The sequence below is a fragment of the Rhinopithecus bieti genome, unplaced genomic scaffold (assembly GCF_001698545.2).
Source record: "Rhinopithecus bieti isolate Rb0 unplaced genomic scaffold, ASM169854v2 scaffold_63942, whole genome shotgun sequence".
In the NCBI taxonomy this organism is placed as follows: Eukaryota; Metazoa; Chordata; class Mammalia; order Primates; family Cercopithecidae; genus Rhinopithecus; species Rhinopithecus bieti.
Genome location: NW_016824266.1, coordinates 103,360 through 129,501, shown reverse-complemented (window position 1 = coordinate 129,501; position 26,142 = coordinate 103,360). Strand labels below are relative to the sequence as shown.

At 46.9% G+C, this 26,142-nt stretch overlaps 1 protein-coding gene across 2 annotated transcripts in view; it reads left to right on the top strand.

Moving 5' to 3' along the window:
• Nucleotides 1-26,142, top strand: part of PIGL (phosphatidylinositol glycan anchor biosynthesis class L) — a 136,972-nt gene that overhangs the window by 74,792 nt on the left and 36,038 nt on the right. Inside the window, exons 3-6 of one of the 2 annotated variants that reach the window (XM_017862215.1) lie at nucleotides 9,699-9,789; nucleotides 19,784-19,851; nucleotides 22,903-22,934; nucleotides 24,620-24,753. In XM_017862215.1, the coding sequence (XP_017717704.1) occupies nucleotides 9,699-9,789; nucleotides 19,784-19,851; nucleotides 22,903-22,934; nucleotides 24,620-24,753 (325 nt within the window). The remainder of the gene's footprint in view (nucleotides 1-9,698; nucleotides 9,790-19,783; nucleotides 19,852-22,902; nucleotides 22,935-24,619; nucleotides 24,754-26,142) is intronic. The other variant, XM_017862216.1, reaches the window with a different exon arrangement.

The following is a 26,142-nucleotide window of genomic DNA, read 5'->3' as shown; positions in this document are numbered from 1 at the left end:
TCCTGACCTCGTGATCCGCCCGTCTCGGCCTCCCAAAGTGCTGGGATTACAGGCTTGAGCCACCGCGCCCGGCCCAGATATTCTTTAAGTATAAAGCTTGACTGCTCTTTGAGACTTGACTTCTGCTTTCAAATTGGTTTTGAATTACATACAAGTAATTTCCAAGGAGGAGCGTCAGTTAACAAGATAAAATTGTGGTCTTTACCATATTTACATTCTTTTATATTCTCAGTTGGCCCCATTAGTGCTTGTATAAGTCCACATGTACTAAGTAAATCTCTTTTAACCAGTTCTTTCCAACTGTGGAAAGAAGTAAATTATATGGGGCTGGGCGTGGTGGCTCGCACCTGTAATCCCAGCACTTTGGGAGCCCGAGGTGGGCAAATCACTTGAGGTCGGAAGTTTGAGAACAGCCTGGCCAATATGGTGAAACCCCATTTTCATTAAAAATACAAAAATTAGTCGGGCGTGGTGGTGGGTGCCTATAGTCCCAACTACTCAGGAGGCTGAAGAAGGAGAATTGCTTGAACCCAGGAGACAGAGGTTGCAGTGAGCTGAGATGGCACCACTGCACTATAGCCTGGGCAACAGAGCGAGACGCTGTCTCAAAAAAAAAAAAAGAAGAAGAAGTAAATGATATGGATTTTTCAGAGAGCTTACAAGGATAAGAGAATAGGACTTGGCTGGACGTGGTGGCTCATGCCTGTAATCCCAGCACTTTGGGAGGCAGAGGAGGGCGTATCACCTGAGGTCAGGAGTTCGAGACCAGCCTGACCAACATGGTGAAACCCCGTCTCTACAAAAGCACAAAAATTAGCTGGGCATGATGGCGGGTGCTCCATCTCAAAAAAAAAAAAAGAAAAAAAAAAGAAAAGGAAGAAAGAAAATAGGGCTGAGGCAGGAGGATCGCTTGATACCAGGAGTTTAAGACTAGCTGGGCAACATAGCAAGACCCCATGGCTATAAAATTTAAAAAGGATTAAAAGTAGACAATATTAAAATACCTTAGATTTTCAAAGTAATGGAGCTCTTTTTTTTTTTTTTGAAATGGAGCCTTGCTCTGTCACCCAGGAGTACAGTGACATGATCTTGGCTCACTGCAACCTCCACCTCCCAGGTTCAAGCGATTTTCCTGCCTCAGCCTCTTGAGTAGCTGGGATTACAGGCGTGCACCACCACATCTAGCTAATTTTTTGACTTTTAGTAGAGACGTGTTTCACCGTGTTGGCCAGGCTGGTCTCGAATTCCTGATGTCAGGTGATCCACCCACCTCGGCCTCCCAAAGTGCTGAGATTACAGGCATGAGCCAACATCTCGGGCTGGAATGGAGCTCTTGATATAAATTGTGCTTATTAGTTTTTCCTTTCAGCCTATAAAATGTACAAATCTCTCTCTTTAAAAAAAAAAAAAACACTCCTTTGATGGTGTACCCCTTGCAAGTTAACACACTTTCCATCTACTCTTCATAGCAGAGTTCTTACAAGAGAGATCCACACATGTGCTTTTCATTTCACCATTGACTCAGAAGTTACATTTATGATTTTATCACAAAGAAGTATTGAGAGAGGCATACAGAGAGTTATGGATAAGGATGCTCATTACAACCTTTTTACAATACTAAAAAACTGGATACAACCTAAATAATTGATGATAGGGAAGCTTTAAAAAATTACGGCATCTATAAATGAGAATTTGGCTGTGCTGCAAATAGCAGATGACCCACAGTAACTGTGGTAGGAGGAGGGGTGCTGTCCGGGACCGTGTGATGGCTCACTCCCCAGAGTCCTTGCAGCTTGGTTTTCTCCTTTTTCATTACTCTGCTGTGTCTGACTTCATACATAAGATTACTTCACAGACCAAGTGGGCTTCTCCTGTTCTAGTTATCAGGAAGAGGGACCAGACAAAGAAAACTGGGGCAAATGGCATTCACCAACTGTCTCTTAAGGAAGCATCCAAAAACTGACTTACAACATGTTTATCTAGAGTAGAATTGTTACTCTAGTAGAGAAGACAGAAACAATACTTGGACCTAGGCCTTGAGCTGATTAGGGTTGAACTTTAGGCAAATAACAACTCAGATAGTTGGTCTAAAAGGAGTTTTTTCTACATTTATCTGTTTGAAATTTCCCAGCATCAAATTTTATATTTTCCTATATCGAGGGGAAGGGGTTCTATTAGGATATTTTGCCCTTTTGCCCATTGTATACACTTTTTACCCCAATCTGTTTTATAAAATTGCAATCTTTCAGCTGGGCACAGTGGCTCATGCCTGTAATGCCAGCACTTTGGGAGACCGAGGCGGGCGGATCACAAGGTCAGGAGATCCAGACCATCCTGGCTAACACAGTGAAACCCCATCTCTACTAAAAATACAAAAACAATTAGCCGGGAATGGTGGCAGGCGCCTGTAGTCCCAGCTACTCAGGAGGCTGAGGCAGGAGAATGGCGTGAACCCAGGAGGCGGAGCTTGCAGTGAGCCGAGATCACACCACTGCACTTCAGCTTGGGCGACAGAGGCAGACTCCATCTCAAAAAAAAAAATAAAAGAAGAAAATCGCAATCTTTCAAACATCTTGCTTACATGCATCAGCCCCCAGTGGCTGGTATAATTGCCTTTGGTTCATCCAAATACAGGGTACTTCTATCAAGCAACTGGTGCTTATTAAGCCCCCAAACACACTTCCTTGCATAGGGTAGAAGCACAATTACTTATTGTTTATTTATTTTAAAAAGTTGTTCATTTACTTGAGTTGTGCCATGTACCACCTAAGAAATAGAAGAATAAGGAACAGGCCTAGTCTTATATTTTAACTTTAGCTAAAGAGACACACAAAACAACAGAAAATAATAGAATACTATTCGAATCAGGTACGAAGTGTGGTAGTCTGAGCTATAGTTGGTAGAGGAGTTCAGTGAAGGTTTCTAAATACAAGAAAGGTGTGGAGTAAAGAATATGGGCTTGCTTCTTGGTAAAGGAGGGAAACTGGGTTCTTTGGTGTGTTCTGACAGCCATGTGTCACTACACACTTGTTCATTTGTGTCTTCACCTTTCCTGATGCATTTTAAAGCATGTGTATAGTATGCGGTTTTGCCTAATAAAGTATTTTGTAGAAAAAAAAGTTAAAAAAAAAAAAAGAATTTGGCCTTGCCCAATGAGAGATCTGGTCTCTGGCTTTTGGGAGGTTATCTGTGTCATACCTGATAGGAGTGTCTTTGCTCTGTGAGGGAAGCTCATTTGGAGAAAGGCTCACAGGAGCAAGTGTTGCTCCATGCCTTTCTTTCAGTTGGTTCACCTCCTGATAGTGGGTGAGGTCAATCATTTGCTTATGACACAGTCCTAAACTTAAGAGTTGGAAGGACTCTCAGGCAGTCATCAGGTGCATCCCAGAATTATTTTATCTTTACTGATGATGCAGCTCTTGCTATGGTCACATGGAAAGCAGGGGAGCTAGAACTCGGGTTCTGTGTCATCCTACCCCATGTTCTGTCTGCCACATCACATTGCCTGCTGGTGACACTGGACCACTGTAATCATGGACAGTACTCTGTCCTTGGGCTTCTGGGGTGAAGTTGGCTATTAACCTTTGCCATGTCTCCCTTCACTGAGCCTTGAATCCTGATTGCCCTGTGTTGTCCCCATGTCCCCCACTACAGTGCTCCCTGCTGCCCTCTATAACCAAGCACATGGCGGGTTATTGCTTTTCCATAAAGTTGGAAAACTCTTAGACAGTGAGAGGCAGGTGGCCAGACTGCTGCTGTCCTTTGAAGGTTTAGGGTCAAGATTGAGCAGCAATTGAAAGTAAATATCCATTGAACACCTGCTGTGAGTAAGACATCGCCTCAATCTTATGCCTTTGCTCTTTTCCAATGGAAACTACAGTTTCCAGGCTCCCATGTCCATTGGCTTCTGGAGAGGTTTGACCAGTAGATGTCAATGATGGATGACTAGGAGGTAGCAGAAGAAAGAACCAGGTATTTCCCCCACCCTCCACCCTAAGTGGCATGTCCATCAGCAGGTTGGTGTTTTCCCTGACATCTAGCTAGTTCTCCTGACATCAAGTTCCCACCACTGCTCCCCTTCCATGGCTCTGGTATCCCATCTTAGAGGCGGTGGTGCCCTTCTGCTGTTGCCAGTCTCTGCATTGTTTCACTGTTTGGCCTCTCAGCTCTTCCCATACAGTGAGTGGGTAACCAGATTTCTGTATTAAATTCCTTCTGAAATACCTGGTGGTCTCCATTTACTTGGCTAGACCTTGACTGATGAATGGCTCATGTAACATCGTCCATCAGGGGACTTATGATAGGTTGGAGAGTAAAGAATTAAATATATGTAGCCTGTAATACCAGCACTTCAGGAGGCTGAGGTGGGTGGATCATCTGAGGTCAGGAGTTCTAGACCAGGCTGGTCAACATGGTGAAACCCTGTCTCTACTGAAAATACAAAAACTAACCGGGCATGGTGTTGCATGCCTGTAATCCCAGCTACTGATGGGCTGAGGCAGGAGAATCGCTTGAACCCAGGAGGCAGAGGTTGCAGTGAGCTGAGATCGTGTCGCTGCACTCCAACCTGGGTGACAGAGCAAGACTCTGTCTCAAAAATATATATATATATGTGTGTGTGTGTGTGTGTGTGTGTGTGTGTGTGTATGTAAAATACTAGTAAAATAAAATGTAGAGAGAGATTCCATACATGTACTAAAAATCACCAAGTTATTAGCTGGGCTTGGTGGCTCACACCTGTAATCTCAGCTACTTGGGAGGCTGAGATGGGAGGATCACTTGAGCCTGGAGGTCAAGGCTCCAGTGAGCTGTGCTTGTACCACCGCATTCTAGCCTGGGTGACAGAGCAAGACTCTGTCTCAAAAAAATAAAATATCAGCCAGGCGTGGTGGCTCACGCCTGTAATCCCAGCACTTTGGGATGCCAAGGTGGGTGGATCACGAGGTCAGGAGTTTGAGACCAGCCTGGCCAATATGGTGAAACCCTGTCTCTACTAAAAATACAAAAATAGCCGGGCGTGGTGGCGCACGCCTGTAATCCCAGCTACTCGGGAGGCTGAGGCAAGAGAATCACTTGAACCGGAGAGGCGGAGGTAACAGTGAGCCAAGATGGTGCCATTGCACTCCAGCCTAGGCAACAAGAGTAAAACTCCGTCTCAAAAATAAATAAATAAAATAAAATATTCAGGAAAAAATAAATGAAAAATGAAAAATGAGTAGATTAGTGATCTCCAAACATTTTTATCATACTCCCCTAATGGCAAGAAACAACATTTGAGCTTGCACCTTCATATTTATGTACTTATTTACTCAAATTATATACATGTTAACCCTGTTGGTATATGATGCCTTATAAAATAGCTACAAAATATAGATTTAAACAGAAAACCAGGTAAATAGAAGTCCTGGTGACTCATTGCTTTACCTCGGTGAGTCATCTTACACATCTCCTGTGGTGCCTACCCCACTTTGAAATCATAAACCGCGATAGAAGTGGCCATCAAAGAGGTCTGCAAGGGACTGCAAGAAAGAAGGACTGGGGGCTAGGCGCGGTGGCTCAAGCCTGTAATCCCAACACTTTGGAAGACTGAGGTGGGTGGATTACAAGGTCAGGAGTTTGAGACCAGCCTGTCCAATATGGTGAAACCCTGTCTCTACTAAAGATACAAAAATTATCTGGGCATGGTGGCGGGTGTCTGTAGTCCCAGCTACTGGGGAGGCTGAGGCAGGAGAATCACTTGAACCTGGGAGGCAGATGTTGCAGGGAGCTGAGATTGCCCCACTGCACTCTAGCCTGGGCTGCAGAGTGAGGCTCCGTCCCAAAAAAAAAAAAAAAGAAGGACTGGGGAGTTCTTTTTTTTTTTTTTAAAGGGGAGTTTTAATTAGGCTAATGCAGCAATAACAGCCAGAATTTTGATGTTTACACATTTCTTTACAGTTCTTGGAGTCTGGCTCCATGGCCCAGGCTGGAGTGCAGTGGCACAGTCTCGGCTCACTGCAAGCTCCGCCTCCCAGGTTCACGCCATTATCCTGCCTCAACCTCCAGAGTAGCTGGGACTACAGGCGCCCGCCACCACGCCCGGCTAATTTTTTTTGCATTTTTAGTAGAGACGGGGTTTCACTGTATTAGCCAGGATGGTCTCGATCTCCTGACCTCATGATCCATCCGCCTCAGCCTCCCAAAGTGCTGGCATTACAGGCATGAGCCACCACGCCCAGCCCTTTTTACAGTTCTTAAATGCTTTCTGACCTATGTTATCTCATTGACTCTTTCAAATAGTGAGAAAGGAAGTGAATCAAAATAGGATATAGATTGGGGAAAACGTGAATGACTGACCAAGAGGAGTTTGGACTTAATCATAAAAGTAATGATGCGTTGGCTGGGCGCGGTGGCTCACGCCTGTAATCCCAGCACTTTGGGAGGCCGAGACGGGCAGATCACGAGGTCAGGAGATCGAGACCATCCTGGCTAACACGGTGAAACCCCGTCTCTACTAAAAAATACAAAAAACTAGCCGGGCGAGGTGGCGGGCGCCTGTAGTCCCAGCTACTCGGGAGGCTGAGGCAGGAGAATGGCATAAACCCGGGAGGTGAAGCTTGCAGTGAGCTGAGATCTGGCCACTGCACTCCAGCCTGGGCAACACAGCGAGACTCCGTCTCAAAAAAAAAAAAAAAAAAAAGTGATGATGCGTTACCAGATGTGTCACATCACAGAGCAGATATTTACAGTTCAAAGTCCCTCCCTAAATGATTAGCCTCACCCACAATGACTGGGTGGAGCCACCGAAAGAAAGGCATGGAGCAACACTTGTTCCTGCATCGCCCCTCAAAAAAGCAGATCCCAGTTTTCTGAAGATAAATGAGGCCGGGCGCGGTGGCTCAAGCCTGTAATCCCAGCACTTTGGGAGGCCGAGACGGGCGGATCATGAGGTCAGGAGATCAAGACCATCCTGGCTAACACGGTGAAACCCCGTCTCTACTAAAAAATACAAAAAACTAGCCGGGCGAGGTGGCGGGCGCCTGTAGTCCCAGCTACTCGGGAGGCTGAGGCTGAGGCAGGAGAATGGCGTGAACCCGGGAGGCGGAGCTTGCAGCGAGCTGAGATTCTGCCACTGCACTCCAGCCTGGGCGACAGAGCAAGACTCGGTCTCAAAAAAAAAAAAAAGATAAATGAAAGGCAGCCATGAACTTCCCCCTCTTTGAGGTTTATCTTTCAGCACGTTAGAACCTCAGAACAACAGAGAATGAGTAGGCTTAGCCAACTATCCTCCTATCCTTTCTCTCGTGTGCTAACGTTCCATGTAATATTACTGGTGTATTCCCTCTCCAAAATGATGCCTTGATACATTTATGTGGACCTCTCAGCCAGGAGTATGTATGTAGCTGTTGTCACTCCAAGACATTTTCTCTGTGCCCTGTGTCTATTTCTCCTTCAGCTGCCTGAGCTCAGGGGGTTATGTTTTACACATCATATTCAGCTCCATATCCAGGAAGCAAAACTGGACTTTGTCCTGATCCCACTTTATCCCTTTCTCCCAATCCTGTCCCCCACCTGCTGAGCTGCCTGTCCTGCTCACTGCAGGAGCACTATGAGAACCACCTGAAGTGGCTGACGAGATAGGGCTTTGAAAAGTACAAAGCTGCCCTCTGCAGTAAACACCCTAAAGCAGAGGTCCCCAACCCCCAGGCTTCAGACCAGTACACATCCCTGGCCTGTTAGGAACCAGGCAGCACAGCAGGAGGTGAGTGACGGGCAAGCAAGCATTACTGCCCGAGCTCTGCCTCCTGTCAGATCAGTGGTGGAATTAGATTCTCATAGGAGTGCAAACCCTATTTTGAACTCCACATGGGAGGGATCTAGGTTGCACACCCCTATGAGAATCTAATGCCTCCCACCCCTGTCCATGGAAAAAGTATCTTCCATGAAACTGGTCCCTGGTGCCAAAAAGGTTGGGGACCACTGCCATAAGGGGTTGGTAGATGAACCAGCTGAAGCAAAGGAAATAGACACTATTTATTGCTGAGGCTCATGTCATTTTCATGCTGAAAAACCTCCTGTGACTCTCCTTTGCCCAAAGTTCGAAAGGGGGCCAGTTAATGGCCTTTGTCCATAGGGAAGTGATAACAACCTGCCTGGTAGGGAGCAGAGCCCATGTCCTCTCAGTAGCATTATGGGTGTTGCTGTAGGACCTGACCAAAAGAGAGATAGGTATCACTTTATAAGATTATGAATACTGTTTTCAAAAAAAGGGGGCCAAAGTAGGCCTTGGTCCCATATCAGGTGACACCATAGATCAAAGCACAAAAAAGAGACAGGAAGGATTTCAGCAGGTTGGAGAAGGAGATAGATAGGCCTGTGGTGTCGCCAGGTGGAGACACAGATAAGTTGCAGTTTATTCTGGTAAAGACCTTTGTACCTGACATGCAGCAAGCCCCAGTCCTGATGGAGGGGGGATGTAGCCAGTTCCCTACTGCTAAAGCATTTTGGCTTTGCAGGCAAAACCTGAATTCAAAATCTAACTCTAACAGCCTTGCAAACAAGCTACTTAACTTCATTGGTAAAGGCTCTGTCAAAGGCCAGGCATGATGGTTCATATCTCTAAACCCAGCACTTTGGGAGGCAGAGGCAGGCAGATCACCTGAGGTCAGAAGTTCAAGACTAGCCTAGCCAACATGGTGAAACCCCGTCTCTACTAAAAATGCAAAAAATTAGCTGGGTGTGGTGACAGGCACCTGTAACCCCAGCTACTTGGGAGGCTGAGTAGGAGAACCATTGGAACCCAGGAGATGGAGGTTACAGTGAACTGAGATCACGCCATTACATTCCAGCCTGGGCAACAGAGCAAGACTCAGCCTCGGGAAAAAAATAAAAATAAAATACAAAAATTAGCCAGGTATGGTGGCGTGTCCCTGTAATCCCAGCTACTCGGGAGACTGAGGTGGGAGAATTGCTTGAACCCAGGAGGCAGAGGTTGCAGTGAGCCACTGTACTCCAGCCTAGGTGACAGAGCAGTAATTCCAGCACTTTGGGAGGCCAAGGTAGGGCGATCACCTGAGGTCAGGAGTTCGAGACCAGGCTGGCCAACACGGTGAAACCCCGTCTCTACTAAATATACAAAAATTAGCCAGGCGTGGTGGTGGGTGCCTGCAATCCCAGCTACTCAGGAGGCTGAGGCAGGAGAATCGCTTGAACCCAGGAGGCAAAGATTGTAATGAGCCAAGATCTCACCACTGCACTCCAGCCTGGGTGACAGAGGGAGACTCCATCTCAAAAAAAAAAAAACTCTGTCAGAAGATGTTCATGAGGTTAATGAAGTAACATACCTTTATACTTTTTATTAAAGTACTATTACTATTATTCTCATAAAGTGCATATCATCATGCCTTGTGCTCAAGTTCATTTTTAACACATTTGTCTCCCCAACTTGTAGACAGAGCCTTGTCTCGTTGATGTTGTTTCTTCCCCTCAGCAATAAGCATAAAGCTCCAAAAGTGTGTTGTGTGGAATTGTGCATTAATTTCTAGTTGTTTCATGTTTGTGAGTCTCACCTTAAGTGAAATCTGAGGAAGCTTAAGGGCAGGGACCCCTTACCTCCAATGTAATTATCACAAAACTGGGCATGCACCTACTTACTGGAGCTTAGGGAGAAGGTTGTGCCTGATTAGAAAAGGTGTTCAAGTTGTGCTTCTCCCTTGTAGGGATTTCCCAGATGACCCAGGTGTGCAGTGGGACACAGAGCATGTGGCCAGCGTCCTCCTCCAGCACATAGAAGTGAATGGCATCAATCTGGTAAGGGGGCAGCTCCCTGAATGGAAAGCCTGAGGTGTTGGTCCCATTCACACCAGGTGGTTTCCGTAATTTTTCCTGTGGCCGCCCTCCCACTTCCAGTCTTTCTCCAGGGCCACTCTCTAAGGAGGCCAGAACTTCCAATGCTCACTGTTAAACCTACTGAGGAACAAACACGCCTTTTGATATCTTTACTATCTTTTGTGAGACTGAATAACTAAATTATCAATGCTCAGATAGAGGCAGAAATTTTTTCTAAACTGTGCCCTCCTTAATACCCTCAAGCCCCCGCCTTTGTCCTGACACCTAAAAACTCCGGTCTCCCATAGCCTGCCCAGTGATTCTCATTTATACAGAACTTCACCTCACCGTTTACTAAGCATTTTCACAGAATATCATCTTATCTTTAAAAGTAAACTTTGTAGCTGGATGCGGTGGCTCATGCCTGTAATCCCAGCACATTGGTAGGCCGAGTTGGACAGATCACCTAAGTTGGGAGTTCCAGACCAGCCTGGCCAGCATGGTGAAACCCCGTCTCTATTAAAAATACAAAAATCAGCCGGGTGTGGTTGCGTGTGCCTGTATCGCAGCTACTTGGGAGGCTGAGGCTCGAGAATCACTTGAACTTGGGAGGCAGAGGTTGCAGTGCGCAAAGATCCTGTTATTGCACTCCATCCTGGGCGGCAGAGCGAGACTCTGTCTCAGAAATAAAAAAAAAAGTAAAATTCTCAGTTTACATTGAAGAAACTGAGGTTTTGCAGAGGCCAAGCAGCTTGTCCAAGGTAAGCAAGTGATGGTGAAGCTAGGATTTTTAAGCGTTGATTTCTTCATTCCAAAAAAACATGAGAATGCATTTTTTTATACCCACTAAGGAAGAAAATTTTACATGCAATTAGAGCAATAGCAGAGATTCGTATTTACTGCAAAGGTGGACAAGCCAATCAACACCAGTCTCAGCTCTTCTAGGGTCAGCAGGACTGCTTAGCCCATAGTCAATTTTAAAGCTGCCAAGGAGGTTTACTGTCTACTACTCAAAAAATATATAATAATCCTGCATGAGATAATACCTAAAATTCCACATTTAAAGCCTCACTCATTTGGCTTGAGTTTTGATTAAGTTCTCATTAAACATGAATCCTGCTGGCAGAGAAACATATTAGGCTTTTTTTTTTTTTTAAGACACAGGTTCTCCCTCTGTTGCCCAAGCTGGAGTGCAGTGGCTGCCTCAGCCTCCCAAGTAGCTAGGGCTATAGGCACATACCATCGTGTCCAGCTAAATTTTTTTTTCTTTTTTTTTTTTTTTCCTGAAATGGAGTCTCCCTCTATCGCCCAGGCTGGAGTGCAGTGGCGGGATCTTGGCTTACTGCAACCTCCGCCTCCTGGGTTCAAGTGATTCTCCTGCCTCAGCCTCCCGAGTAGCTGGAACTACAGGTGCGTGCCACCACGCCAGGCTAATTTTTGTATTTTTAGTGGAGATGGAGTTTCACCATGTTGGTCAGGCTGGTCTCAAACTCCTGACCTAGTGATCCACCCACCTCGGCCTCCCAAGTGCTGGGATTATAGGCATGAGCCACCATACACAGCCAATTTTTTTTCTTTTGAGACAGAGTCTTGCTCTGTCGCCCAGGCTGGAGTGCAGTGGCACGATCTCCGCTCAGTGCAAGTTCCTCCTCCTGGGTTCACACCATTCTCCTGCCTCAGCCTCCTGAGTAGCTGGGACTACAGGCGCCCGCCACCACGCCTGGCTAATTTTTTGTATTTTTAATAGAGAAGGGGTTTCCCTATATTAGCCAGGATGGTCTCGATCTCCTGACCTCATGATCCACCCAACTTAGCCTCCCAAAGTGCTGGGATTACAGGCGTCAGCCACCACACCCGGCCTAAATTTTTTTTTTAGTTATAGGATCTTGCTGTGTTGGCCAGGCTGGTCTTCATCTCTTGGGCTCAAGCTATCCTCCCTCACTGGCCTCCCAAAGCACTGGGATTACAGGTGTGAACCACTGCACCAGGTCCTGAGAGCAGATTTTCATTGATATATTCATTGAACTGTTTTTGTTTTCTAATGACCGAAATACAACTGAAATTTAGTACACACAGGCCAAAACAGGCACTTAACTGACTCGAGTCACATAAAGGCTGAGCTACAGATGGGCCTCAGATACCCCGACCCTACCAGGACTCATCTCCATCTTGCTCTGCATGTTGGCTTTATTCCTTTTCCTGGCTGGAAAAATGGTCACCAGCAGCTTGCAGGCCCCACACTCTTGCTTACCCTTCCCAGAGGGTCTGAGCATGAAAGCGGTAGTGTTAGATCCATGGGCTTAGGAATAATGCCCAGCTGTGCTGACTGGGGCTTGCCTTGGTTCTCTTACTCCTCCTCTTCAGCCCACACAGTTGGAACTTCTCAGAGTCTCCACAGCCTAGATATGTAGACAGAGCTGAGGTTGGAAGTTGTCAGGGCCAGCCACCCTGGCACCTCATTTTCTATGCTAGTGGCTTCCCAGTCCCTAAATACTCTCTGTCCTCCCCTACTTCAGTGCACGAGAACTACTGGTCTTCCAAGTTGCTCCTGCTGTAGGATACTCTCATCTTTTTTTTTTTTTTTTCCTGTGAGACAGAGTTTCACTCTGTCTCTGTACTGGAGTGCAGTGGCGTGACCTCAGCTCACTGCAACCTCTGACTGCCCGGTTCAAGCAATTCTCCTGCCTCAGCCTCCCGAGTAGCTGGGACTACAGGTGTGCACCACTATGCCCAGATAATTTTTGGTTTTTTGGTAGAGATGGGGTTTCACAGCCTCTCAAAGTACTGGGATTACAGGCGTGAGCCACTGCGCCCAGCCTACTAACAAATTTCTTGTGACACACTTGCTATTAATAAGGAAACTCAAGTTTACAGTACAGTTGAGAATGATTTATCTGGCCTGCACTTAGTGCCATAGTGGAAGTATAAGATCATGCTAACACCGTGGCCAGTGTAGCTATAACTGGCCATCATTCGAGCTGAGCATGGGTTTCCATTCAGCCCAGAAGTTTCTATTGCACACAAGAGATAGTGAAACAGCAACACAGAAGCACAGACAGAGGTGTGGAGCACAGACTAAGCCACGGGGAGAGAGTTTCTCACCTGGGCTGAACCAGGATGAGAGCATAAGCTCTCTATCATCATCCAAAGCAAAACTGGCTCTGTAGCCATCAATGCAGGAAACTGGGTTCTGTCTGGCCCCAGCTCTATAGTACTGCAGGAACACCACAAAGACCACAAGGAATAGCAGACAGGACAGAGCTTTGAAAAGTACAAAGCTGGCTGGGTGTGGTGGCTCACGCCTATAATGCTAGCACTTTGGGAGGCTGAGGTGGGAGGATCACTTGAGGCCAGGAGTTTAAGACCAGCCTGGGCAATATAGCAAGACTCCATCTCTATTTTAAAATAAAATAAAATAAATGTTAAAAAGAAAAGTAAAAAGCTACCATCCTTGGAAAGCAGCCTAGGGGGGTAGTAATGTCTTCTCTGGGTGTCAAGCAGGCTAGGTCCTGGGCCTCATTTCATCTAATATTTATTGAGTACTCAATATGGGGCATTTACTATCAGTGGTGAACTGGGAATACAACAGTGAGCCAGAAGCACTTAGTCCTTGCTCCCATAGAGCAGGATGTGTCAGTGCGGCACTATTGCACATTTGAGACTGGAGAATTTGTTGTGGGGGTTGGCCTTGTGTATTGAAGGATGTTTAGCTGCATCCCTGTCCACTACCCACTAGATGTCAGTAGCAACCCCCCTCCTCAGTTGTCACAATCAAAACGTCTCTAGGCCACATGCAGTGGCTCACACCTGTAATTCCAACACTTTCAGAGGCTCAGGCAGGGGGTAGATCGGTTGAGACCAGCCTGGACAACACAGTGAGACCCTGCCTTTACAAAAAAATTTAAAAATTAGCTAGGTGTGGTAGCACGCACTTATACTCCCAGCTACTCAGAAGGCTGAGGCTGAGGTGGGAGAATCACTTGAGCCTGGGAGGTTGAGGCTGCAGTGAGCATGATCACGTCACTGCACTCCAGCCTAGGTGACAGAATGAGACCCTGTCTCAAAACAAAACAAAACAAAAAAACAAAAACCAGCTGGGCACGGCGGCTCACGCCTGTAATCCCAGCACTTTGGGAGGCCGAGGCAGGCAGATCACGAAGTCAGGAGATCGAGACCATCCTGGCTAACTCAGTGAAACCCCGTCTCTACTAAAAACACAAAAAATTAGCCGGGCATGGTGGCGGGCGCCTGTAGTCCCAGCTACTTGGGAGGCTGAGGCAGGAGAATTGCATGAACCCGGGAGGCAGAGCTTGCAGTGAGCTGAGATCGTGCCACTGCACTCCAGCCTGGGCAACAGAGCGAGACTCCATCTCAAAAAAAAAAAAAAAAAACCCTCCAGAAGTTACCAAATGACCCTGGGGCAAAACTACCCTAGGTGAGAACCAGTGTCTCAGGAACCAGAGCAGCCCCACAGTTACCTATTTATTGGAATCTGGGTAAGATTTTATTTGAACAAATACTTTTGCACTTTAGGAAAAAATAACAATGGATGGAGTTTTGTAAAGAATGACAGGTGCCATTGTCATGTACAAATTTGCAAAGTTCAGAGAGCTGAACACAATTTAGCTTAGCCCTACTTGCAACAGAAAAGGAGAAACTACAAGGTACAGGATAAGAGAAAAAGCAAAGACTGGAGAATTTCAAAAGTGATGGAGCTGAATTTCATGGGACCCCAAATCCACTAGCCAAGGGACTGCCCTCCAGCACCCTTGTGATATTCATCCAGCCAGTGTGCTAGCCAGCTCCATCTGATGGCAACAAACTGGGAGTTGAGTTACTCTAGGGTTTTCTGCTGTACAGTTTTCGTTTTTGTAGCAAGATGAGGTTCTTGTTCTTGTTGCCTAGGCTGGAATGCGTGGTGCTATCATAGCCCACTATAACATCAAACTGCTAGGCTCAAATGACCCTCCTGCCTCAACCTCCTGAGTAGCTGGGGCTACAGGTGCACGCCAGAATGCCCAGCTAATTTTGTTGTTGTTGTTTTGTTTTTTTGAGGCAGAGTCTCGCTCTGTCACCCAGGCTGGACTACAGTGGCGCCATCTCGGCTCACTGCAATCTCTGCCTCCCGGATTCACGCCATTCTCCTGCCTCAGCCTCCCGAGGAGCTGGGACTACAGGCGCTTGCCACCACGTCCGGCTAATTTTTTCTATTTTTAGTAGATACGGGGTTTCACTGTGTTAGCCAGGATGGTCTCGATCTCCTGACCTTGTTATCCACCTGCCTCTGCCTCCCAAAGTGCTGGGATTACAGGTGTGAGCCACCGCACCCGGCCGGCTTTTGAACTATATCAACCCTGAAGGGGTGAGATTCTTAGAATGACAGACAGTTCAGAGACGGTCAGGAGAGTAGGGGAGATGGAAACACATGCTGCTAGTGGTAAGGCTCAGCTTCGATTGCCCAGCCCTGGGAAAGCCTTTCTCTTCAGAGCATTTGATCCACGGAAACTTGGCAGTTAGAGCTTTAAAAGGAAAGGGAGAGGGAAATGAAAGAGAGAGGGTTCTGTCAGGGAGCTGCTCGGTTTTAACAAAGGAGGCCATTCCCATGGCACAAGCACAACCCTTCTCTCTGTTATCAGGAGACCATGTTGAGATTACCCTGAATTCACCTAAAGTGGTGCTGACTCTTCATGATGTTCCCAATGATTCCTGAATCTCGTGATGGACAGAAGCCGGTCTCCCCATGGCCATGGCACTCTGAGAGGATGTTTGGTGACTGGACCTTGTGTTTTGTGGTTGTTTCCACTGTCTCCACCTCTTAGATTTGGTCCTCTTGCTAGGCCATAGGGTGTGGGCCTGACCCAGTGCAGTAAAGTCCAGGGCACCTTGGCCTAGGTGCTAACTCCTTCAGAGTTTCTGCTTTATTTCCATAGCTGCACGTTTCCAGCCTGCACTGTGCATGCTGGGTGGGAGAGGGCAGCTTGAATGCAATAACTACACCTAGCACAGTTGACAAAAGTCTTTCTTTACTACCGTGAAGGAAACCACATTTAAAAATGTGTCCCCTTATGTATCCTCTGGGCATTACATATAGTTCTCTCATCAAAGGTAAGAATAATTTTGACCCCAGTGCCTGGTACAGAGTTAGTGCTCAGTAATGTCAGTTAGCTATTATTACAGCTATTACCACAACCTCTAAAAAGAAATGCTTAGCTGGGCACAGTATCTTATGCCTGTAATCCCAGCACTTTAGGAGGCCAAAACAGGAGGATCATTTGACCCCAGGAGTTTGAGACCAGCCTGGGCAATGTGGCGAGACCTTGTCTTTACAAAAAGAAAATTTTTTAATTAGCTGGGCCTGGTGGCACGTGCCTATAGTCTCAGCTACTTGGGAGAGGAAGACAGGAGGATCACTTGAGCCCAGGAGTTCAAAGTTACAGTGAGCCATGATCACACCATTCCAGCCTGGGCGACAGAGGGAGACCTTGTCTGTAAAAAATAAAAGAAAAACAAAAATGAAAAAACCCTGGATGCAGTGGCTCACGCCTATAATCCCAGCATTTTGGGAGGCCAAAGCGGGCAGATTGCTTGAGCCCAGGAGTTCAAGACCAACCTCAGTAACATAATGAGACCTTGTCTACTAAAAATTTAGAAAATTACCCAGGCGTGGTGGCATGCACCTGTAGTCCCAGCTACTTAGGAGGATGAGGTGGGAGGATTGCATGAGCCCAGGAGGTCAAGGCTACAGTGAGCTATCATCATGCCACTGTACTACAGCCTGGGTGGCAGAGCAGGAACACTTAACCATCTCATAGATAACTAGGTTAGTCTTCTTCCAGGGACGTAGAGAGCAAAATGATAAAGTGAACATAAAAGCAGTTTGAAAAGCAAGTGACAGAAGCATGAAAAGTATCGTGTTTTTTTTGTTTGTTTTCGTTTTTTTTTTTTGAGACGAGTCTCACTCTGTCACCCAGGCTGGAGTAAAGTTGCACAATCTTGGCTCACTGCAACCTCCGCCTCCTGGGTTCACGCCATTCTCCCACCTCAGCCTCCCGAGTAGCTGGGACTACAGGTGCCCACCGCCAAGCCTAGCTAATTTTTTATATCTTTTAGTAGAGACCCTGCCCAGCCGAAAAGTATCATTTTTAAATTACTTCTTACTTGGATTCCATTGTTGAGCACAAAACAGTAATCTGGTTCAGGATAGAAATATAAACATTAGGCCTGGCGTCGTGGCTCACATCTGTAATCCCAGCACTTTGGGAGGCCAAGGCGGGTGGATCACCAGGTCAGGAGTTTGAGATCAGCCTGGCCAACATGACAAAACCCCATCTCTACCAAATATATAAAAAATTAGCTGGGTGTGGTGGCACGCACCTGTAATCCCAGCTACTCAGAAGGCTGAGGCAGAAGAATTGCTGGAACCCGGGAGGTGGAAGTTGCAGTAAGCCAAGAGATCATGCCACTGCACTCCAGCCTGGGCAACAGAGCAAGTCTCCATCTCAAAAAAAAAAATAAAGAAACAGAAATATAAACATTAGGCCAGGCGCATGGCTCACTCCTGTAATCCCAACACTAGGAGGCCGAAGCGGGTGGATCACTTGAGTCAGGAGTTCGAGACCAGCCTGGCCAACATGGTGAAACCCTGTCTCTACTAAAAATACAAAAATTAGCCAGGTGTGGTGGCACGTACCTGTAGGCCCAGCTACTCGGGAGCAGAGGTGAGAGAATCTCTTGAACCCAGGAGACAGGGGTTGCAGTGAGCCAAGATCGCATCACTGCACTCTAGTTTGGGCAACAGAGCGAGACTCCGTCTCAGAAAAAAAAGGAAGAAAAAGAAATATAAACCATTAATCATTAAAAGACTTTAGTTGAATTATGGCATTCTGTTGTTAAAATTCTTCCATTACCCACCACTTCTGTTGATTTTGTCAACATGGTAATACATTGAGGCTCATGGTGGTAACTTTAACGTCACAGGATCCTAAAATGTCTTCTGAATTATTAAAAAGTGTGTGTGGGCCGGGCGCGGTGGCTCAAGCCTGTAATCCCAGCACTTTGGGAGGCCGAGACGGGCGGATCACGAGGTCAGGAGATCGAGACCATCCTGGCTAACCCGGTGAAACCCCGTCTCTACTAAAAAATACAAAAAACTAGCCAGGCAAGGTGGCGGGCACCTGTAGTCCCAGCTACTCAGGAGGCTGAGGTGGGAGAATGGCATGAACTCGGGAGGCGGAGCTTGCAGTGAGCTGAGATCCGGCCACTGCACTCCAGCCTGGGCGACAGAGCAAGACTCTATCTCAAAAAAAAAAAAAAAAAAAGTGTGTGTGTGTGTGTATGTGTGTGTGTGTGTGTGTGTGTTCGGTGCCATAAACAGTGAAGTTAACTATGTACTTATCTTTTCAAATAAGGGATCCATTAACTCTCAGATATATTCTTTCTTAACCAGAGTGTTTGCTTTTGCCTGGAATTATCCCATATTCCCTCCAGATGAGCTCTTCCTCATGACCCAGTGAGAAAGTCATGATAACTAATCTAACACTTACCCCCTTACTTGGTGGATAGCTATCAGAATAAAGAGTAGCAGGTCTTCCTTGATTCTCTCTCTATTTTTTTTTTTTTTTATTTTTGGAGATGAGAAATTTCGCTCTTGTCACCCAGGCTGGAGTCTAGTGGGGAGTCTAGTGGCGTGATATTGGCTCACTGCAACCTCCGCCTCCCAGGTTCAAGTGATTCTTCTGCCTCAGCCTCACAAGTAGCTGGGACTACAGGCGCCCACCACCATGTCCGGCTCATTTTTGTATTTTTAGTAGAGACAGGATTTCGCCATGTTGGCCAGGCTGGTCTCGAACTCCTGACCTCAAGTGATCTGCCCGCCTCAGTCTTCCAAAGGTCTTTTGATTCTTACACAGTGCTTCTTCCTGCATCCTAGCACGCCTTCTCACATAGAGGATGCTGGTAAAGAGAGTGGACTGTGGAGTCAGAAAGATCCAAACCCCAAGAACAACTCCTCCACTCAGTGGCAAGGTGATCCCAGCTTCGGCCTCTGCTTTCTGAACTTCCTCAGGTGTAAGATAGGGTTAATACTATGCCTTTGCTCAGTAAATGTTAGCCACTCTTATTAACAGAGGGCTTGCTCTACATGCAGTCACTATGCTTTACAGTTTAAAATAGAAAGACCAAGAGTGAATCCCTTCCCAGCCCATTCCAACCCCAGTTCCAGGTTCCTTCATCCATGCAGGATGGTCACCTTTCCTTGGGGACAGCTGGCCTCTTTCCATCACCCCTAATCAACCATTCTATCCTTTTCTTCATTTTTATGTTTCTTTTATTATTTAAGTTAGCTTTTTTATTATAATAATTCAAATTATTCTTTGTTTTTTCTTTAATTCATTTGTGTAGAAATGAAATGTTGGAATACAGACTGAGCTTGTAGTTAATAAACAGATGTTGATATAGCTGTGAAAATGGAAACAGAAGCAGTCTATGAATAAATACACTTTTTCCATGAACTCAATCCCAGGACACGGTGGACATTGTCCCTCAAAGTTTTTTTTTTTGCCCTCAGTATGGCATGAGAAAAAGAGAACCAGTAGTTCAGGCTGTATCTGCATGAACAGAGTTCACTTAGAAGCTAGCCAGGAATGCTAAATGTGCTAATAAATGGCTAAACCGATAAGCAACAAAGATATTCTGAACCCAAGTTGCTATCATGGCTGAATTCCACTCTGCTCCACTGGTTAGGAAACCCTGGGAAAGCGTCAAACCCTGGGAAACAGTCTCTACATGGTCAACCACAGCATGAGCTACACACCACTGATCTGCTCAGAAGTCACTTCAGATAGATGCTGCATTTGAAAAGTTTCAGGGTTCTGTTCTCTCCTCTCCTTCCCAAGGGAAGGCGATAGCTCCATTGAAGTTGAGGTGGTAGAGAAGGCATTCAGACAGTCATAAGTGAAAACCCTGTGTTTCTCTACAGGTGGTGACTTTCGATGCAGGGGGAGTAAGTGGCCACAGCAATCACATTGCTCTGTATGCAGCTGTGAGGTATGATTCTCTGGGTGATGGAGGTGGAGGAGGGTTTGTTTATTTGATTAGGGCTCATGGTTTAAAGTCTAAAGCACTTTCCCACTTGTTATCTGAGCCCATGAAACTCACTGCTGGCTTATCATCTAGCCCTGCTCACTGCATCTCACCATGTCCTCTCTCTGAGAAATCTCTCTCGAGTCCTAGTACGAATGCTCATCTCCTAAACAGCTGAATTTTTTGTATACACTGAATACTGCAAATGGGATAATTGACTTTATTCATCTCTTTTCTGTGGCCATAGGAAGCTTGAGGGCTAAATTTGCAACCCCTGTGGCACATGGACAAGACTTTAAGGAATGAGTGCTGTGAATCAGTGTGCCTCCAGAGTCACCATCTTCTTCCCCTTACTCTCACTTCCTTCGTGTATTTTATACAACTCTCAAATCTTTGGAGAAGGAGGATATACATACATAATATGAAATGTGTTTGTTCTTCACAGTCGCCCGATTTTACTGATATTTATTTACATTTTACCAATAAAAATAAAATGCAAGCTCAAAGGTATTGAGTGACGTAGAGTCATACAAACATAGATGTGTTTCCTGTCCCCTAGCAAAGTGCTTCTCCTGGGCCCCTGATCAGCGGTGTGGCAGGCCTGTCCCAGCTACTGAGGAAGGAAAGGAGCAACTTGAAGGGAAGGACTTATTTGATAACCTTCTTCTAAACATGCTTAACACTCAGACTGAAGCAATGCAATATGTAAAGTTGGAAATAACCTCACCAACCATTAAGTCCAGCCACCTCATTTTACTGAGGCTGGGAAGTGGTTTGCCCAGCACGAGGTTAAACTATGGCAGAGGCAGAATTCAGGAATCCTAGTTCTCCATTCATTATTCTCTCAGATGTATGTGAAGACCAATCCAAACTGAAGACCCTCCTTGTCCTTAAATTTTACATCACTTGGTGGAAGATGCTATAATTTTACCCACATACTCTTTCTACGCAGCTTTCCCTGTTTCCTTGACTGTGGAATGAGGGGAGGCTAGACTGTTCTCCCGTAAAGGCTATTCAGTTCCTGGTCCAGCCAGCGGCCACAGCTTTAGAGGAGACATGCTGCTAGTTGCATTAGGTCCCTTCAGATTCAGGAAAGAAACATTCCCTGGTTAGTCTGAAATACAAATTTTTTTGATGATATATGGAAAAATGAGGCAGCCCCGGAGTGGTCTTTCCAACCACATGGTTACTCTGAGGCCTTGAGCTTCCAAGACTAGCATGGACAGCAAGCCCTATGGAGAACTGGAAAAATGGTCTCACCTCATTCTGGATGCACACTGAGCCTGGCGATTTCTCACCAAGAATTTACACTGCACCAAAGGATCAGGTCAGGTCTGTTGCAAACAAACTAAGAGTACCTCCACAGGCAGGGGGCTGGGGCACTTGAGATTGAGTCACCTGGTCCCATTCCTGGTCCAGTCACCACTGAAGTGGGGAAAGCAGAGAAGGCATCATTCTGTATGGAAAGAACCCAAGGAGACAACTCTGTGTAGATAGAACTGCCTGGGACCATTTTCCTCAGAAGAGGCTGGAGTGCCACAGGCTCTCAGCACGAAGGTGGGCCACTGTGCTTCAGATAAAACAATTCATGGACATGCCACCAATCTTCTAAAACCTTTTTCCCCACAGTCATCTCTTGCCTGCTAAATTCATTAGACTCACCTTAGCCCTCAGCCATCTTCAACTTTCCGTGGCATTTGGCCCTGCCTGTCCCTCACTGCAATGCTGCTCTGGCTTATATGGCACCAGCTTGCCCTCCTCACTCTGGCCTTTCTGGCTACTTCTCAGTCTCTTCCTGGCTTCCCTCCCACCAGTGGCCCCTTGGTCCCCCTGTCCCCAAGGCTCGCTCCCCAGCCCTCCTCAGCACAGCTTCCCCTGTGGCTTTAAGGACTATAAGCTCTATTTCCAGACAGGTGCCTCCAGCTCACTGCTTTCCCTGGATATCAGAATATCCACAGGGCTTTGCCCAGAGTACAGAACAAGCCACTTCATTCTCAGGATCCCAGAAATCTTTTTCAGGTTTTTCTTTTCTTTCTTTCTTTTTTTTTTTTTTAAAGACAGAATCTCACTCTGTCGCCCAGGCTGGAGGGCAGTGGCGTGATCTCAGCTCACTGCAGCCTCCGCCTCCTGGGTTCAAGCGATTCTCCTGCCTCAGCCTCCTGAGTAGCTGGGACTACCAGTGCATGCCACCACACCTGGCTATTGTATTTTTATTAGAGATGGAGTTTCACCATATTGGCCAGACTGGGTTGAACTCCTGACCTCGTGATCCACCGACCTCGGCCTCCCAAAGTGCTGGGTTTACAGGCGTGAGCCACCGCACCTGGCTCCTTTTTCAGGTTTTTCTACCTCTTAGGCTCTGCCAGGCAGTCAGTTCCATGAGTTTGTCAATTCTCTCTCAACTTCTCTTCTTTAACCCCTGTTCCCAAGAGTCTCTGTTCATATAAGTATGTGTGTCTGTGTTGCTGGGGCCACCTTCCCAATCTTTCTCTGCCCCCAGATTTCTAAACAACAAAGTGGGGAAGAGACTTGGAGCTCATTGCAGTTGACACTCCCCTCCTCTTAAGGTGGTGAGCACAGAATGACCTTCGCTGTCAGAAGGTAGGTGTGGGGGAGCTCAGAAAGGAGAAAGGAAATATCAGGGAAGAGCTATCAGCATTGTAAAATATTCCCCCATCATACTCACATTACAATTTCAAGAGGAAAACTATGAAGAGTCCAGCACAGTTATCTTCATTCTCTAATGGGCAAAGCTTGGACCAGGGTACTTCACAAGTCACAGACCAGCCTCTGGATTGGCTGTCCCTGGCTCAGGTACCCATCCGGATCCCTTCAGCTGCTGCCAGAGGTATGGGATCCTGGAAATCTATACAGTGATTTATGTAAAAGAAACCACCTGGAAACTCACATGGAGGGGGACCATGGGCATGGCAGGCTTTCCTCTGAAAGCCCCTTCTGTTACCTACAAAGGAAATGATTCTTATGCGTCTCACTCTTGTCCTTTCCCTCCTCCAGGGCCCTGCACTCAGAAGGGAAGTTACCTAAAGGTAAGGCTTGTTCCTTTTGCAAAGGGCCACAATATACTGTCCCTCTGAGAAACTTTTGAGAGGGAAATTTGCAAATCCACGGAGAGCTGCCCTCAGCCGAGCAGAGGCAGTGGTTGGGGAGGCCGCCACGCTCTTCCTGACTCACCTCAGGGTACCTGGCAAATTGTATCTGCCAGCAAGTGCCTGCCTGCAGGGCTACCTCTGGATGAGTGGGGAGGCCAGGTTTGCCCCTCACCTGTCCAGCTTTTTCACAGGGTGGATGTTTTACACCTCTGGTATTCCTCCAGTCTGAACTCAATCCCATCCCCCAACCAATTAGGCAGGTTGTAAATGACTGCTGGATGCTTGATGGATCAATCTGCCTCAGTCAGGAACTCTCCCTAACCCACAGAAAGTATTGGACCCCATCTGACCATTTACTGCATGACCCCCATGCTTAGCCTCTCTGGGCCAGTTTCTGGTCTGTCATACCTCATAGGAGTGATATGAAGATTCAATGAATGCAAACATAACTAGTTTGTGCCCTTTCTGTGTGGGATGACTGAAAACAGCTTACCAAGCCATGATGTCTTTGGTACATGACTATAGTTCGTTTGATTCTTTTTTTTTTTTTGAGATGGAGTTTCGCTCTTGTTGCCCAGGCTAGAGTGCAATGGAGGATCTTGGCTCACTGCAACCTCCACCTCCTGGGTTCAAGCCATTCTCCTGCCTCACCCTCCCCAGTAGCTGGGATTACAGACATGCACCACCACCCTTGGCTAATTTTTTTTTTTTTTTTTTTTGCATTTTTAGATGGAGTTTCTCCATGTTGGTCAGGCTGGTCTTGAACTCCTGACCTCAGGTCATCCACCCCCCCCTTGGCCTCCCAAAGTGCTAGGATTACAGGCATGAGCCACTGCACCCAGCCATTTGATTCTTATATTAATCCTGTGAGACGGGCAGGTCTCACACTCTCAACACAATTTTACAGATTAGAAAACTGAGACTCAGGCCGGGTGCGGTGGCTTACACCTGTAATTCCAGCACTTTGGGAGGCCAAGGCAGGTGGATCACGAGGTCAGGAGATCGAGACCATCCTGACTAACACGGTGAAACCCCGTCTCTATTAAAAAATACAAAAAATTAGCCAGGCATGGTGGCAGGCGCCTGCAGTCCCAGCTACTTGGGAAGCTGAGGCAGGAGAATGGCGTGAACCCGGGAGGTGGAGCTTGCAGTAAGCCAAGATCATGCCACTGCACTCCAGTCTAGGCAACAGAGCGAGACTCCATCTAAAAAAAATAAAAACAAAAATACCTGAGTCTCAGAGAGGTTAAAGGACTTTGCCAACTCTGTCAGTTCTTGACTGACAGAGCTGGAACCAGGTCTCTAACCTCCTAATACAGTAATTCCTGTCTCCTTCACCTTTCCTTTGGCTTTGAGGTAGCCAGATCTCAACCTCTAGCAACCAGCCTTTTTTTGGTAGGGCACACGGCAGGGTAGAGGGTAGCCAGCCAGGTCTTCTGTGGCCCTTTTACTCATTCTAGCTGCAAGAATGATGGGCACAGAGCAGCTTTGGTGCCACGGAAACACCTGGCAACGCTGTGGCCACTGTCCTGCCCTGCCCAGGATAGAGGGAGAAGGCTCAGGAGAAAATCTGGCTGGAGGCCTCAAGGCTCATCACTTCTCCCTGTCTCCTTTCCAACCAGGGTGTTCTGTGCTCACACTTCAGTCTGTGAATGTGCTGCGCAAGTACATCTCCCTTCTGGATCTGCCCTTGTCTCTGCTTCATACTCAGGATGTCCTCTTTGTGCTCAACAGCAAAGAAGTGGCACAGGCCAAGGTGAGGACTGTAAATTCCTGGACACCCCAACTCAGATCTCTGCCCCAGACCCCTTGTCTCCTCAAACCCCACCTCTGCAGAAGCCCTAACTGAAGGCCTTCCACAGTGGTTCAGCATCTGTCCCTGAGAGTTAGGACTAGGCCAGCTAGATCTTGAGAGGCATAGATTTTTCAATGACTTTAGCCTTTTTTTCTAATTATAAAAATAATATATGCTTTTTCTAAAACTAAGTAACACATGCTCATTGCAGAAAATCTTGAAAAACATAAAAGCATCAAAAAGAAAATAAAAATAGGAACAATTACCTGCAGCCCCACCAATCACAGGTAATCCTTGTTAACANGATCCGCCCGTCTCGGCCTCCCAAAGTGCTGGGATTACAGGCTTGAGCCACCGCGCCAGGCCTTTTTTTATTTTTATTTTTTGAGACGGAGTTTTGCTCTTGTCACCCAAGCTGGAGTGCAGTGGCACAATCTCAGCTCGCTGCAACCTCCACCTCCCGGGTTCAAGCGATTCTCCTGCCTCAGCCTCCTGAGTAGCTGGGATACCAGGCACCCGCCACCACACCCGGCTAATTTTTTGTATTTTTAGTAGAGCTGAGGTTTCATCATGTTGGCCAGGCTGGTCTCGACCTCCTGATCTCAGGTGATCCACCCGCCTTGACCTCCCAAAGTGCAGGGATTACAGGCGTGAGCCACTGCGCCCGGCCCTACTCTTTATATGTATATATGGTGTGTAGGTGTAAACGCATTTCAGATGGGATCACACAGTGTCTATTTAAAACCTGCTTCAGCCAGGCACGGTGGCTCATGCCTGTAATCGCAGTATTTTGGGAGGCTGAGGCGGGCAAATCAAGAGGTCAGAAGTTCGAGACCAGCCTGGCCAACATGTTGAAACCCCGTCTCTACTAAAGCTACAAAAATTAGCCCAGCGTAGTGGCATGCACCTGTAGTCCCAGCTACTTGGGAAGCTGAGGCAGAAGAATCTCTTGAACCCGGGAGGCAGAGGTTGCAGTGAGCTGGGATCACACCACTGCACTCCAGCCTGGGCGACAGAGCGGATTCTGTCTCAAAAAAAAAAAAAAAAAAAAAAAAAAAAAACGATGAAAAACCTGCTTTAACAATATGTTATGGGTTGGGCACAGTGGCACATGCCTGTAATCCCAGTACTTTGGGAGGCCAGGGTGGGTGGACTGCTTGCTGGGCAACAGAGCAAAACCCATCTCTACAAAAAAATTAGCCAGGCATGGTGGCACATGCCAGTGGTCCCAGCTACTCGGGAAGCTGAGGCAGGAGGTTCACTTGAGCCCAGGAGGTCAAGATTGCAGTGAACCCTGATCACACCATTGCACTCCAGCCTGGGCAACAGAGCCAGACCCTAGCCAAAAAA